The 15,330-nt window shown below is 41.6% G+C and overlaps 1 protein-coding gene across 1 annotated transcript in view; it reads left to right on the top strand.

Annotated features, from left to right (window-relative positions):
- Positions 1–15,330, top strand: part of Kdm4c (lysine (K)-specific demethylase 4C) — a 354,066-nt gene that overhangs the window by 292,083 nt on the left and 46,653 nt on the right. The window contains exon 18 of the mRNA XM_005388674.2: positions 699–884. Coding sequence (XP_005388731.1) covers positions 699–884 — 186 coding nt within the window. The remainder of the gene's footprint in view (positions 1–698; positions 885–15,330) is intronic.

The following is a 15,330-nucleotide window of genomic DNA, read 5'->3' on the forward strand; positions in this document are numbered from 1 at the left end:
GTGTGCAATTTAATTTTCTGATTGTGGTAATCATTATTGCTGTTTTTATTTTCTCTTCCCCAGGCATTGTCAGCTATAAATGGTGAAGACAATTACGCCCTTTGGGGTGATTTTCCATTTTCTCACTTTGGGAGGCACATTTTTCTGTCAGTCATAAAGTGTTCAGATTCAGATTATTAAACACTTGAGCCCCTAGTTTCCATATTGGACCATTTAACACTTTCCATTTCCTCGTAAATGAAAAATTCTGCCTGTCATTTGCCTATTGTCAAAGAACTCATCTAATGCAGGAATATCTGTGTCTGTCTTCTAAACCCTCATTGTCTGCTGGTGTATATAGAAAAGCCTGCCATGTGGAGGTGAAGCAGAAGTAGCTTTGGTATTCACAGGCGATTCACAGAAGCACCCTTGGGCCTTTTTCTGAACTCTCTACTGGGAGGACTGCATGCAAAAGAATTTGGCTTTCCTAAGCACCAGAACTATTATAAGCACATGTCTGGTGGTGTGTGACTGTAGAAGTGTGTTTCCTTTAAAGTGAGCAGACTATATTGCCACATGTGCTCTCGCTGCTCAGGCCCCTAGAGGGTCAGGGCTTGTTGATGTAATCAGTTTTGTCCTCTCTAACAGCTATTCTTTGAAGTGTGGAAATTGGCTGAGTTACGGAGTATGAACTGATGTTCTCTGTTTCAACCCTCCAGAAATGCATGTTCTGCAGACATCGCGTTAAGAAGGTCTCTGGAGCCTGCATCCAGTGCTCCTACGGCCGTTGCCCTGCTTCCTTCCATGTCACGTGTGCCCATGCTGCTGGGGTGCTGATGGAGCCTGATGATTGGCCTTACGTGGTGAACATCACCTGCTTCCGACACAAGGTCATCCCGAATGTGGTAAGGCCGGCTTGCGTCTTCACTCCCTTCTCTGTACTTCCCAGGCCTATGGTGCTTTACTCTGCTTGTTACTTATTGACATGGACATGCAAGTTCCTTGAGGGTAGGGTTGCACGTTATTATTTACAGGTGCTTACCTAGGACGCACAGTGTCCAGTGCACATTAGACAGTGCGTATTTACTGAGTGGAGTGAGTAAATGAATAGATGAACGAGAAAAACGCTTTTACATTCATGCTGGTTTTGGATTTGTGTACACAAGGCTGATGACTCTGGTTGACAGACTGTGTACTGCGTTTAACCAGGTATGGGGAGATCATTTCTTGAAGTGTGAAAAGTGACATCTAAGCTTGTATGGTTGACCAGTCTAGGCACCTGCATGTGGTGGCCTTGGGGTCTTATTTGATCTTTCCTAGAACAAACAAAGAACAGCGACATTGTAAAGGGTGAGAGAAGGTGTCTCTAGCTTTTAGTGGTCGTTCTACTGTCTAAAAGGGGTAAGGGAGGCAGTACAACAGCCCTCGCCAGAGTGAGTCAGGGAAAATATAAAAGTAGAAGAGAAGTATAGAGAGAGTTCTATTTTTCCTTTTCCATTTCACTCAGGACTGAGTTTATGTCTGAGAAAATAATAATTGCAACCAAATAAATACATGTGAACTAAACTGTAACTCCGTTCACCTGTCCTTGGTAAGTGAAATATTTCCTCTGTCTTAAAAGCTTAGAAAAATTTTGACAGTGGAGAGACAGTTGCTATGACTTCATTAGCTTTTTCAGTTCACTGTAAGTGTTTTTGGCTCCTGCAGAGGCAGCTGAAGCATCGTATAGATGCTCAACTTTGCTAACTTGCTACGCATTATCCCTGGGAGACGTGGCTACAGGCTGTTTATAGCCTAACACGCTGCTCCTGTCTCTGATAACCTCTTAGGAGCACCCTGCCAAGTCATTAATACTGACTTCTGCAGCCCTGACCCATACACCACAAATCTCCCAGCTCTTTGTAATGATTCCAACCATTTCCACTGGTGTCGAGAGAGATTTGAAATTTGTGAGTTGGGACTCTGTAGATGTATGTGAATGTCCAGATGTACAAAATGATGTCACCGTCATATCTGTTTTATAGTTATTTTCCAGTTGTTTCAGGTCACAAGTTGCATATTCATTCATGCCTTTTCCTTAGGATCTTGAGTTGATGTGTTCTTGCTAACAATAGTATGTGTTCAGCAGAAAATATATTTTCACAATGTTTATAAAAATTACAGCAATAGCGCATTACATTGCTGTGGCACTTTGTCATACAGTGTACAAGAGGCAGTCCGCAGCATTACCTCGTTAGATGGGCCGTGCGAGTACATTTTGGAGTGTGAACAAGATCATGTCTTCTAGAGTCAGGGTGGTTGGAGTTCACACTTAGAGTGTACTAACAAAAGCTGTGCAGCAGTGTGCAAGTTTTTATCTCTCAGCTTCTGCCTTCTCACCTATAAAAAATGGGACCACATCTCACCATGTTGTTTTCAGTTCATAACACTCAAAACTGAAAAATTACACTACTACTATTTCTTTTACTTCTACTATTGCTAGTGCTTCAATCTCACGTGAATGAGGCCACGCAGTAGTATTTTTCCTGTTCAAGGATAAGAACCCCAGGTCCAGAGAGGTTCAGTTCCATGCCCACATAGATGAGATGCAGGTCATGAGCAGTGAGTACTGGAATAGAAATGCCTTTTCAGCCCATACTCTAATATTTGTTGAATTTCTACCTTCAAACTTGAATGGTGCTAGCGGTGTCCATCCTGCAGCCTTTCTTGGAATCAGGCACTCCCACCTTAACATTGTAAAGCTCTGTGGTTACTGCTGATTATATGCAAGTTGTGATGACCGAGATCCAGGTATTTAATCAGGACTTGTTCTAAATTCTGATGAGTGGTTCAGTCAGGGTTAGGTTACTGATGAGTTTCATACATGATGAAAATATTTGACTTCGAAGTAATTTAGAAACTACTGTCCCCCTCAGATCTGCTTTATGCTTAGTATGCTTTGTAAATAGGGAAAATATACAATTTACAGCATTACCTATGACAGCTTTTCCTTTTAAAGAAAAAGAATTAGTGTTTGTAAATTGCTTTGGAGTTCTCTAGGGGGAAGTGCTATGACCACTGGACTTCTGAAATGTGTTTTTGGTAGCTGTTCCATGTCTGTTCATCTTTAGTTAGACTCCACGTGTGCATTCTTCCACCAGAACGTTTGGGAACGAGGAAGAGGATTCATAACATCTGAGAGCACTGTGACTACCTCTATTACATTAAATGTTCTTTCTTCTTCAAACAGAAACAAATTCCTGTTCAGCCTGTTATTTCTCTGTTGTAAACGATAAATCGAGGGGATGTGCTCCTTGTATTAAGAACTATAGTTTGTCTGTGTTCTCAGTTAAGCCTTGGTATTTCAGAGTAGTGGGCAGTTGCCGAATGATAGCAGTGAAAAGTATAAAATAAAATTCCTCCCCGCTTGGCCCTCTGACCCCGTTGTTTTACAGGGTACAGGAAGATGCTTGTACATTTTCGGGTAAATGAAGCGCAGACCTAGTAGTGCTTCAGTGTAACGTCCGGTTTTACTCACAAAAGGGTTCTGATTCTTTCATTTTTCTATTTCTCCAGTATTTGTTGTTAAGGATCAATTTAAGGCAAATTCTACTATCCCTTTATTGTCATAAACTACTTAAAACATGCCAGCCTATTCAGTGTTACCGAGTGTGGGGCATAAACCAAATCTGGGTAATGATACAAAAATCTGTCAGATGTATTGTAATGGACTATTTCATCAGGCAGCAGTAGATTTTGTAATTAGAAGAGTAAGTACTTGAAAAAAATTTGTAACTTTAAAAGTTTACAGAGATGGGAAAAAATACATAACAGAAAGAACACAGCTTGTCCCTGTTATCTTCACCTAAATTTCAGTATGTTTTTATCAGGCTTCTTTTATGGGATCTGCTGTCTCACGTCCGCTCTCATTTGGGACTTGGCAGACACTGGGAGTGGCCGCACCAGTACAGGTGAGAGGCCATGGGGACCTGGACTTCCCCAGCGGCCGCGTCCCGGGAATGGGGAGAAATGTCCCGATTTTGGAGACATTTTAATGTATGTGCTGCCAAAGAGCACTGATTTTTGGAGACATTTTAAAGATGGACTTATAAGCCTGTAAATCAGATATGGGGGAAGGAGGAGAGAGGCAACTTCAGCACAACTAGTAGAGAATTACAAGTGGAAGCTGTGTCGGTAGCCAAGTCTCCCCATGCCGGTAAGCTGTGCTCTGACTGTGCTGACACATTAAGCACGGCTCTCGGGTGAAACCATTCTGTTTCCTCTTTAGTTTCCCTGCTTAGTTCACAACTGAATTCCATGCTCCCTTCTGCTCCCTTCTGTTTCTCTTGATCGTTTTCATAAAGGTAACCAGATTCCAGCCAGTGCTCGTGTAAACTGACTTGAATGGTGTCGATTTCCACAAATTCTTACCTATGTCTGTCAAATCATGGGTGTTTTTGTGTTGTGTGGATGATGGAATCGTTTTGGTTATTGTTTTTCTTCTGACATTCTCACCAGTATGTCTTCTTTTGATATTCTCACTAATATTTTCATCAACAAAGTTTGTTATGACCAACTGCACTTGTCCTTCTCATGCTTACACAAACTTCCCTGGTATCTGAATATGGCTTGTGTCTTATACATAAGCTTGTTTCCAAGTGCGGTGCTAAATCTGCACAGATACTGTTGAAAACTGAGAGAGTTTCGATCAAAGCAAATATATGGAGTAAGGAATTTGTGCCAAGGATAAAAGACAGAAAAGATAAAGAGAAGAAAAAAGAAAGGAGAGAGGAAGAGGGAGAAGAAAAGAAAAGAAGTGATGCAGGCCTGAGTTGATCAACCTTCCCCAGTCTAACATACATTTTAAAAAAAGAAACCCCTCACTTTTCTCTCAGTGTTTTGCTGAGATCTTAGTCCATTTAGCACAGGTTAGAGAAAGACAGATTTGTATGACAAGAGCAATATTTAGCATGGACATTTTAGAACATTCTCATTTGGGAGCAGTCTTCCCCTTGCTTACTTCATCACGTAAAGCTGTTGGAAAGTGAACTTCTCTTAATGTTGTTGAGAAAATTTTATATATCCCATTTGAAATTTAAAACTCTTTTCAGTACCTCTTTGTTTTCTTACTGCTGATTCTTTAGCCATTTCCCTAGGAAGGACCCGGTCAGTAGGCATAAAGCCTTTCTCCACCTTGCTTTCTGGCTGCAGGAGGTAAAGGAAAAGTCCCATTGACGTCAGCCCACATCCCACAGCGACCTACGCAGCCCCAAATTGGAGGCCCTTCTGCCTCTGCAGTATCATCCTCAGCTTATCCTTCTGTCCTTCCTCCCTTTCCAGATCTCTTCCAAAACCTGGCTACTTAGTGAGGGTCTTTGTTCCAGTCCCCGTTCTGCCATCAGCTGCTTTGAATCCAGTCCCGCTTTTGATGCTACAGTGATTCAAAAGATTTTTGAAATTGTGGGCGGAGACAGCAGGTGTTTTGATTGGAGGCCTCTGTTTTAATCACCCAAGTGTATAAAATATCAGAATAGAGACCAGTTAGAGCATGGTCTACACTAATTTGGCTGGTGCTGGACCCAAATGAAAGCCTTACCTTACTACTATCTAGTTACTTCCCTCTTTTCTTATTTTATAGCACTGAGGATTGAACCTAGGGTCTTATGCATGCTTGGCAAGTGCTCTACCATGAAGCTACATTTATTTGTTATGTAGAGTTTATATCTGTATGCTAAAAAAATTTACTCTTAACAATCTAGGACTGTCTATTTAAGGAGAGTTTTGCAAATTGTCAGCTCTTGAATCAGAGTCAGGATCAGCAGCCCACATCCTTATTTGAGGGCAGAGAGCAGGATCATTTCCCAGGTCACTGAGGGAAATATCTGTCTCTGCCTTTAGAAAGCAACCTTTCGCAGGATCTGACATCTTAAACTGTAATGTGGTTCGGTAAAAACATTATTTCAAGTGTATTTGCCAGAAATATCTAAATGTACTTCAAACATGATAGTACAGATGTTGTGTGGAGCATCTTACTTTTCTGCATGTAGTCAGTTTTTGCTGGCTAATGGCCTGGTAGAGCCCTTGAAATAAAGCCATCTGAAGCTGTTTCAGAGCTGAGGCCTGAGGTTCTTTTTATAGGAATATTAGCAGACGCCCATACGTGCTTCGTTTATCAATTGTCTTGTTCAACAGCCTCAACTCTGTGAAGCACAACCTAAAGCTACCTAAATTTGTGGCACATACAGTGTGTCTTTTAATCATAAAGGGACTCTCTATGTCTTAACTCCGAGCCTATATGTTTATAGATAATATTCAACTGTGCTCATTAATGTAGCAAAGTACAAATTAAAAAGCAGGGAGATCTGAGCCCACCATCAGCAGTAAGAAGTGGAGGAGAAGCATATAAGCAAGATAAGGTCAGAAAAGGAGCTGACAGTTTGATGAGAAGTAGAAAAGCCCCCTGGAATCACTTGAGAGGCCCATGTCATGCACTGTCAGGCCCAGACCAGAAAGTCCTGTGTGTGGGGATGGTGTAGCAGTTACCCTGAGAAGTGGCGTCTGAGGCAGAAAGCTTATTGGGAGGTGTTCTTGGGATTTTCATCTGGGGAAAGGAAGGAAAAGTAAAGTAAGAGAAAAGAAGGAAGTAGGATTAGGTAGAGGAAGAAACTGAAGCCTCGTAAGATCTCAACAAAGGCCTCAGCTGGCTTGGTAAGCGGCTCTAAAGCTGCAGTGGCCCTGGAGGGTAGCTGTGCTTCCCCTCAGCCCAGCTGGATGAAAGCTGCCCCTGGAAAAGGGTGCTAGTGTTCCTGGTATGGCGCACTCCCAACAGGGCCAATTTCTAGAGAGGACTGATACTGAAAGATGTTACCAAGTGACACTTCCAGTACCTGGAGAAGTGAGTCCTCTGGTCCTAGGTAGCAGGGTGGACTGAAGCTCACACCAGCTCCGTATATTCTAATGCAGAAGACAGGAACTTTAAAATAATTTTGGGAAGATTACTATAAAATGGTTGAACTCTACACTGTACTAATGGAAAATAATCAATTTGTTAAGTCTGTGATGTGTTCTGATTGCTAAAATGCAAAAAATCTAGGAAATTAACTGCAAGGGGTTTTGACTTCTCTGATAAATCTAGACACATGAGGTATCGTGCTGGCGCAGTGGAGGATTTGATAGCATTTTGGGGTACAGGATAGTGAAGGAAATCTTGGCCTCAGGCTGTCCTGCGTTGAGGTTCCTGCCCAGTCTCTGCTGCCTACCTCTTTGACATCGTGGAGGTTTCACTGAGCGAGTGACCCAGACACTAAGGCCTTGACACGCACTGATGAGCTCTGATGACTCATACTAAATGTATATGAATTGCTGTTTTTAAGTTAAAATCGAATGCTATTAATAATTGATGTTATGCAATATAAAGCATATTCAAAGAAGAGAGGTTGCTGCCATAATGGACTGCAAACTGTTGCGGCCTGGCCCATGGCTCCGAGTGGTTCGGGAAGTCAGACTGACTGCTCTGGTTTGGGAAGCCACTTGGAACATCTTTCTAGAGCTGTGCTACTTTGCTTTATTCTGAAAACAGCTGCCCTTGGGCTTGGAGGTTCATTTTCATAAGTCTTGTCACCGTCAGTGACAAAAACTCAAAGACTTCTATCTGCTCTGAAATCTTTTATAAAAACCTGATAGTTTTTAACTACAATGAAAGAAATACCACTAGTTGGTTTCAAGTAAAATAATCAAAACAATATATCAACATGTGTCATTGTTAAATTTTTCATATGCTGAAGTAATAACTTGTTAAATAGTAGTGCTTTAGTATTTCGGAAAATTACAAACCATTAACTTGATTGCTGTTGTAACAAAATAGAACTTTTTATAAAATTTAGAGGTCTTCATGTCTTTCAAATTATTGTTTTAGTATTATCTGGAATAATGTGCCTTCACAGGAAGGCTATTGCTTAAACTTTTCGTTCTGGCATTGTGAAATCTGCCTGTTAACCCAGGGTTTTTAAGAAGGTCACCCCAAAAGTCAGCATCTTGGCGGGAGTGGTTGATTTTTGTGCTTGTCCCTGTCGTTGTCCCCAGCTTGGATGGTGGAACCTAGAAGCCAGCGATCAGGCTCAGGGCTGACCCCCTGTGCAGGGTCGGCTGTACGAGATGTGCACATACGTGTGACCCTTGGTGCTTGTCACCTTCCCGGACCAACTCACAGGAAAAGCACATCTTGCATTTCAAGAATGACTTTTCTGCTTACCTTTTTCTTTTTAGTATAGCTAAGATGTGTTCTCATGTTTTCAGTTTTCCCCAGAGTTAATGTTTCTCAGTTCCTAGAACATTTTAAGCTTCTCAACAATTTGTACTTGGGGGGTTAATACTGAAGGCATGTGGTAGTGTCAGGGAGCTTGTTAAGAAACCTAAGCAGTGACCAGAATCCCATGTTCTAACACTGGATTAGAGTTGAACATGGATACAGCAGAAAGATGTAAATGGTGAGTGTGAGCAGACACAGGACAGCAAAGGGCACTCCGTATCCCCACAGCATGTAGAGTGCAGGAGGCAGCATGTTCTATTCCTTCATGTATAAAACAGTAACTGTTAGATGCCACAGGCATAATGAAATCCATAGAGACTGACGAAATGAAATGAAAGTATAACTTTTAAGACTATTAACTGCAAGCATTAGAAAAGGCAATTAAATGAAATAACACCCAACAACTCTGTCTAAAAAGCTATTGTCTAGGTCTATGTTATTTGCCCACTTTCAGCAACACACAACGCACAACTCTGGATTAATTAAAAAAGCCTCATGAAACCTGGGGATCCCCTAACTTTTTTGTCCTGCCCCTCCTTGGATTATTGGGACCATCTTGAGCTTTGGCACATTTCTCTCAATACAGATCGATGCTTCTTTCCCTTCTAGAAAAAGGCGACAGTTTCTTGACAGTTGGTGTTTGAAGTTGACCTCTTCATCATGAGGGATCACACATCCTCTCTTGACTTAGCAATACCCGAGGAAACAGGAAATTTGTTTCTAACATTTTTCAAGGAAACCCCATTTAACTTTTCTTCTTAGCCATTGCTTGGTTGACCTGCTGCTCAAGCCTTCACCTGGGGCAGAAGGCAGGGAGAAGTAAAACCCTCTTCGTGAGCAGCAGGGGCCTTTGTGAGTTATTTCCCGTGTGTCCATCCTTGAGGACAAGGCAGGCCTTTCCACATCTTATAGGGAATAAAAAGAAGTTTCAAACTGGGAAAGCCTTATATTCAACAGCTTTTAATTTAGCGTTAAAATCTGCTGTCATTTTCACCTTTGCTACATGGTTGGAGGACAGATCAGTGCTCTTAGCAGATAAGGAGAAAATAGCTTCAGCTGAGGTTACAGGGACGGCCAGGGTTAATACTGGCTGGCTGAGAACCGGAGGCCCCGGGCATTTGAGCCAGAAGGAAAGGGTTCCTGCGGCAGCACCTCTCAGCTCTTTGCTGTAATCCTGTACACCTTTCCTTAGCACATCACAATTTTAATTTGCTTGATTAAAAATGGACTGTGAAGAGTCGGTGGATTTGTTTCCTCTGAGTAACATAGTGAGGTAGGCAAAATCTACACTATTCTGGGAGCCACAGTTTTAATGGGCTGAATTTTGTTTTACTATTCAAGTATTTAGCTATTACTTTTGTCTGTTTCTCCTGAAATCAAAAAAACCCTAGAAAGGCTGTGTTGTCTCACTCTCTAAAATGCAAGCAGTGCGTGTTTATAGCACAGTGCTGCTTCCATCCTAACTTTGTCTCCTGCTCAAGGTAACCACCCATTTTTGCTGGATGCAATATATTAATGTAGATAAGAGTTTTAAAAATAGTAACAGCTAACACTGGTGTAGTTTCTTTCATAGTATACTGTATACTTCCATGCATAGTATGTTTTTTCAATTGCTCCTCACATTTTACATATGCATCTTCATAAGACTCAGAACTTCAGATCATTAAACTTAGGGCACATGGTACTTATTTTAGACCACGCAGTTTTACTAGTAATTTTTCTAATCTCAGACTATGGCTTGGGTTAGTTTCATGGTTTCATATTTACCTCAGCCTCCTTACTGGTGGTGCAGAAAACATGTTGAACTATTTAATTTGCCTGTTTTGCTAAAAAAATTTTCTAGCATTTTAGCTACTTCTAATGCATTCACCAGCTGTAACTGATAATCACAGATCATTATAAACAAGAGGAATACATCTTGAGATACCCCATATCCCTTCTTCCTGTTGAAAATGTTCTAGCAGAGGTTATTTAAAATAAATTGTCATATCATCTTATTATTGCATATGTGCTTTTCATTTTCTTTTTATCTTACAAAGCCCTCTACTTCATTTATTTTTACCCTGTTGTATTTTTAAGAAAATAAATATTAGAATCAGTTTGTAATTTCTAACCACATGCATGTGCATGCGCGCGCACACACACACATGTTGCAGGGAATGATTGGGATTGTATTGAATCTGTAATTCTTAGCCAGTTTTACTGTTGCCTCCCAAGGATACTGAAGAACTCCTAAAGAGAAAAGCCCCAGGCAGAGCTTCCAGGGCTGGCATGTTCTCCAGCAACTAATGAGATTGCATGTGACTCCAGGAAAAACTCCTGTCGAGTTGCAGCTTAGTTTGGGCGACTATCAGCTCTGCCAGTGTAACTGACGTGAACTCTTGTCTCTGCTCTGTATGTAGTTCCTTACCATTCTGAATACATAGCAGGTAGCAGGTTGCAGGGTTCCTTTATTAGCACAGTTAAGCAAATATTCAGCTGCATCTAAAGGTCTTTCTCCATTCCCAATCCTCTTCACTTACTGAGCAGGACCTCTGAGGTGAGCTTGTGGTTTACGTGGAAAAGGATTATTTTTTTTTTCTCAGTATATTATGTTCATTATATTTCTTCAGATATTAAAGTAAATAAGACCTTGAATCTTCTAGAAAACTGCTTATCAGCATCTCCCACCATATTATATATGTTTGTACATTAAAAACCATGAAAAATAAAGGTACACGTGTCTTAGCTACTTCTCTCATCACTGGGACAAAATCCTTGACACCTAAAGTTAAAGGAGAAAAGGTTTATGTAGCTCACAGTTTGTAGAGGTTTCAGTCCATAATCAACTGGCTCCAAGGCAAGGTGGCTTGGCAGAGGGCCAGGCATGCGGATGACAATTAGCAAGCAAGGGAGAAACCTGTTTTTATCCCTTATATCTTATCCAGGCTACCTGCCGTTAGGGTTGGTAGCACTCATATCGTTAATCCCAGCATCACACCCTTGATTCCAGCAGGACAGACCCTAGCTCCAACCATCCCCCAAAAGCCCCACATATGCCTGCATGAGACTTGCGGGAGGGAGAAGGACAACTAGATATGAGCTGTAACAATATGTGAGCAAAAAGGCATGTAGAGAATTAAACACTTGTGACATTTTTATGAGTCTGCATGTGCATTTGTGCCGAAGAGCAATTATTTCTTCATACACCTCTAGGGATTTAAATTTTTTCAGGTAGAGGATTTTTATCTAGCTTTCATTTTATGAAGCTTTCATTATTACCAGGCAAATTTAGATAGTGGCTTGTGCTATGCAAGTGTGGTAAAAGAAGAACAGTTTTTATTAATTTATTTATTCCAGTCCTTGTAGGAGATTTTGTAAGATGGATTCATTGAAAAAATACAATAATAATATTCTCACAAATTATTAGTGAGAAATACCAAAGAGGGAAATACATACAGAAATATGATTTTTGGCCTATTCACCTGCTAAATTACTAGTTTAGTTCCTTTACATGTAGTTTATCCTTGCTGCCTCTTTGTGCCTCTGTGTACGTTATTGTATTTGGATTTATAACTTTCATTAACATTATTTAAATGGAGAAGTCAGTTGGGAGTTTTTGCCAAAAGGCATCTGTCATCCCATGGTGAGCCTCCTTCATGGTGTGGACACATATTAGCCTTGCAGGTCTGACAGAGAATACTCATCCAGGAGATCTTCCTCATTCTGCCACACGGGGCTTCTTCCCTCTGACATCTGGCTTAGAGGCTAACTGCTGTCTGTTCTCGGTCAGAACGCAGGTAGACGAAATGACATTGGAGAATGCAGTATACAGTCCACTCTTAGTATTTAAGTTAGACTATGCTGTCAGGTTAGATCACTAAAAAATTACCTGTTTTAGCCTCCATAGTTTAACCTTTCATGAGATGCCTTTAATGAGTTGTATTTCATTATTGTGTCCTTCTATTGACAGTATATACAGGCACCATTATACAGATAACATTCTCATTTTTAATAAGACTGTTGCTAAAAGTTGAATGCTATGTGTAATAATATTTTTTCTTGTATTCCATTTTGCTATTTGTAAACCACTGTCTTGGTTACTTTTCTCTCGTTTCTGGGACAAAATACCTGATGCCCAAAATTAAGGAAGGAAAGGTTTATTTAGCTCACAGTTTGGAGGTTTCAGTCCATAGCTGACTGGCTCCAAGGCAGAGTGGTACATGGCAGAGGGCCATCGTTCATGGCAGCGGAAGATAGCAAAAGCAACAAGAGCACAAGGGGAGGAGCGGGGGCAAGCAGCCTCTTTCCCTCCCTTACGTTATTTGCAGACTACCCGCCCCCCAGGGCAGGTGCAGCCCTCACACCCATAAACTCAGTATTGGACCATGAATCAATCATAAACTCTGGAAGCCCACCCCATGACTGCATGAGGCTTTGGGGGAACATCCAGACACAAATCATAACAACCACCTTAGCACTAGTAGCTTAAACTAGTGATAACTCTTCTGCTAATGATTCTGTAGATCATCAGTTTGGGCTAGGTGTAGCTGCATGGATATTCTATTCTGTTCTGGGCTGGGCTGTCTCATGCATCTGTGCTCAGTTGCACAACAACTTGCCTAATCTTGGCTGGGTTCCCTCACATGTGTAGGGAACTGTGGGCACCCCCCAACCCCTGTGGTCAGTGTAATCTCCCTCTGCCAGCAGGATGATTTGGGTTCGTTCAGTTGTGGGCTCTAAGGCCCCTAGAAGAACTCAGGAGTATACAAAGCTTCTTGAGCACAAGGCTTTTAGTTGGTGTAGCATTTCTTCTGATGTATTCTTTTGGCTACAGCAAACTAAACCACAGTCTAGCGCAGATGCCTAGGGTGAGAAATAGACTCCAACCCCTGATGGAACTGCAAAATCACATTACAGAAGATAACAGGGAGAAAGGAACTTAGTAGGCATTTTTACAATTTACCACAGAGTGTGTGCACATGCAGTTACACTGTGTATCTTCTTTAATTATACTCGAGATCCAAGTTGTGAATCCAACACTGTGTATATTGGAGAAATTAAATCAGCTCTCATGTGGGAAGTACCTCAGGAGGTATTTAGAGCAGAGGAAGTATTCAACCAATGAAAGTTAGAAAAGAGAAAAGAATGTATAACTTCTTAAGCAACAGCCTGAATTCTGCTAGTCTTTCCTGGTTAGTGTAACTTCGCCTTTGATTCCCTTTCTCATTTGTTCTCCTGGTCAGTGATGCGAAGTACTCCTGTCAGAGGAGAGCACTGTCCTCGACTGCCTCTCCCAGCTCTGAGGTCTTAGAAAAGGCACTCGCCTGTGTGTACCTCAGTTACATAATCTACTCAAAACAACAACCACCTCACCTTCAATTGCTGGAAGAATTCAGCTAGCTGTTGTATATGGACATGTGTGTCTAAAACACATGGATATTTTGATTCCCTGGAACTCATTATGCCTTTGTGGAATTTCCGTAACTTTCTGCATCTCTTAACTGGCTCTGAGAATTTTTAAAAATGAGGGGCTCCCCCCTCCCTCTTTTTTACCACTGTTTGTTCATTTCTGCTTGGTTCATGTTAAAGACAATTTGACGTTTACTACCTTAGCCTATACACTAATCCTTAAAATGCCATGGCCATTTCTTTTATCTGATGGAGCTCTTCTATGATGTGTGTGTTCTCTGATCAGAAATGACATCCTTAACATCAGTAGTTTCTTAGGACTTTGTGACAGGAAATATTTTTGAAGGTGTGTATAATCAGTTATGGGTTATGCTTTTCAATAAATTTTTCCTACAAAAATAAATCAAAAATCCCATTGAAATAGCATCATGAAAGGATTGCTTTCCTTTTAGTATATTCCATAAAACGGTCATGCTTGAAGCTTATGTGAATTTTTACTTAGATGAAGGTTGTATATTTAAGCTGTGTGCTGGCCATCTTTCTAACCTGCCAGTCTGCATAAATTTCATGTCCTCAGCAGGAAGAAAATGCTTGGGATCTGGCCTTAGCTTTTTTCTTATAAAACAGTCTCATTTTTCTTCTGTGATTGGCCTCTTCTACCTTCTAGACCCTGTGAATTTACCGCAGACCTTTTTTATTTTCTCCCTTTACCTTCAGACACATCCACAACCCCCCCCCCCGCCCCAAGAAAGACAAGCATTTTTCTGAAACTCCCCTTGTTTCTCCGTGCCCTTACTGGACAGTGAAGGAGCAGTGCTGCCCTCTTCCACTGTGAAAGCGACCGCCTCCACGTGCCCATTTCGCTTCCTCCTTCGTGTCATCACTCAGCCTTCCGTGCCTCCATTCTCTCATTGTCCAGCTGGTTCCAGCTGTGTTCCAGATACCGTGCTGAGTGCTGCTGATACAAAGACAAGCTTTGGCCAGGCAGAGTGGGCCCTGCCGGTAACAACAGCTACTCAGGAGACTGCAGGAAGATCGCAAATTGCAGGCCAGCTTGGGTAACTCAGGGAAACTATGTCTTTAAAAACTTTTTAATGGCGGGGATGTAGACTAGCAGTAGAGTGCTTGCGTTCACTATGCCTTCGGTTTAACCCCCAGTACTGAGCATGGAGGGTGTAAATAACAAGCTCTGGCCCTGTTATAAGAGGGGCAGTCAATGAAAAGTTTGTGTGGCCAGGACTCAAAGGAGTTGGAAACAAAGGCATTGGGAGCTCTGGGGCTGAGGAAGGAGACAGTTTACGCCTTCCTGCCTAGGGACCAGAGCCCTGTGCGCAAGTGTGGCAGGTTAGAGGCTGCTGGAGTGTGTGAAGCGAGGAATGGTTGCCTGACTAGGGGCTGGATTGGGCGGGTAGTCAGGGTCAGGTATCAGCCCCATCGTACATGGCTACCGCTGGCTACAGTCAGAAGAATGGTGGTGAATAAACCAAGTGTGTTCTCCACTTCTTAAAATGAAGCTAGTTAACATCTGAGAACCTACCGCCAATGAATCTAGGTATTTCATGTACTTCATCTTACATTAAACAGGGCTAATAAAGGTTAAGTAATATCCCCAAGATCACATAGCTAATAAGAACCAAATTTTGAAAATTCCAATGTTAATAAAATGTATACAG

Source organism: Chinchilla lanigera, unplaced genomic scaffold (genome assembly GCF_000276665.1).
Source record: "Chinchilla lanigera isolate Chin_1 unplaced genomic scaffold, ChiLan1.0 scaffold00033, whole genome shotgun sequence".
Taxonomy (NCBI): Eukaryota; Metazoa; Chordata; class Mammalia; order Rodentia; family Chinchillidae; genus Chinchilla; species Chinchilla lanigera.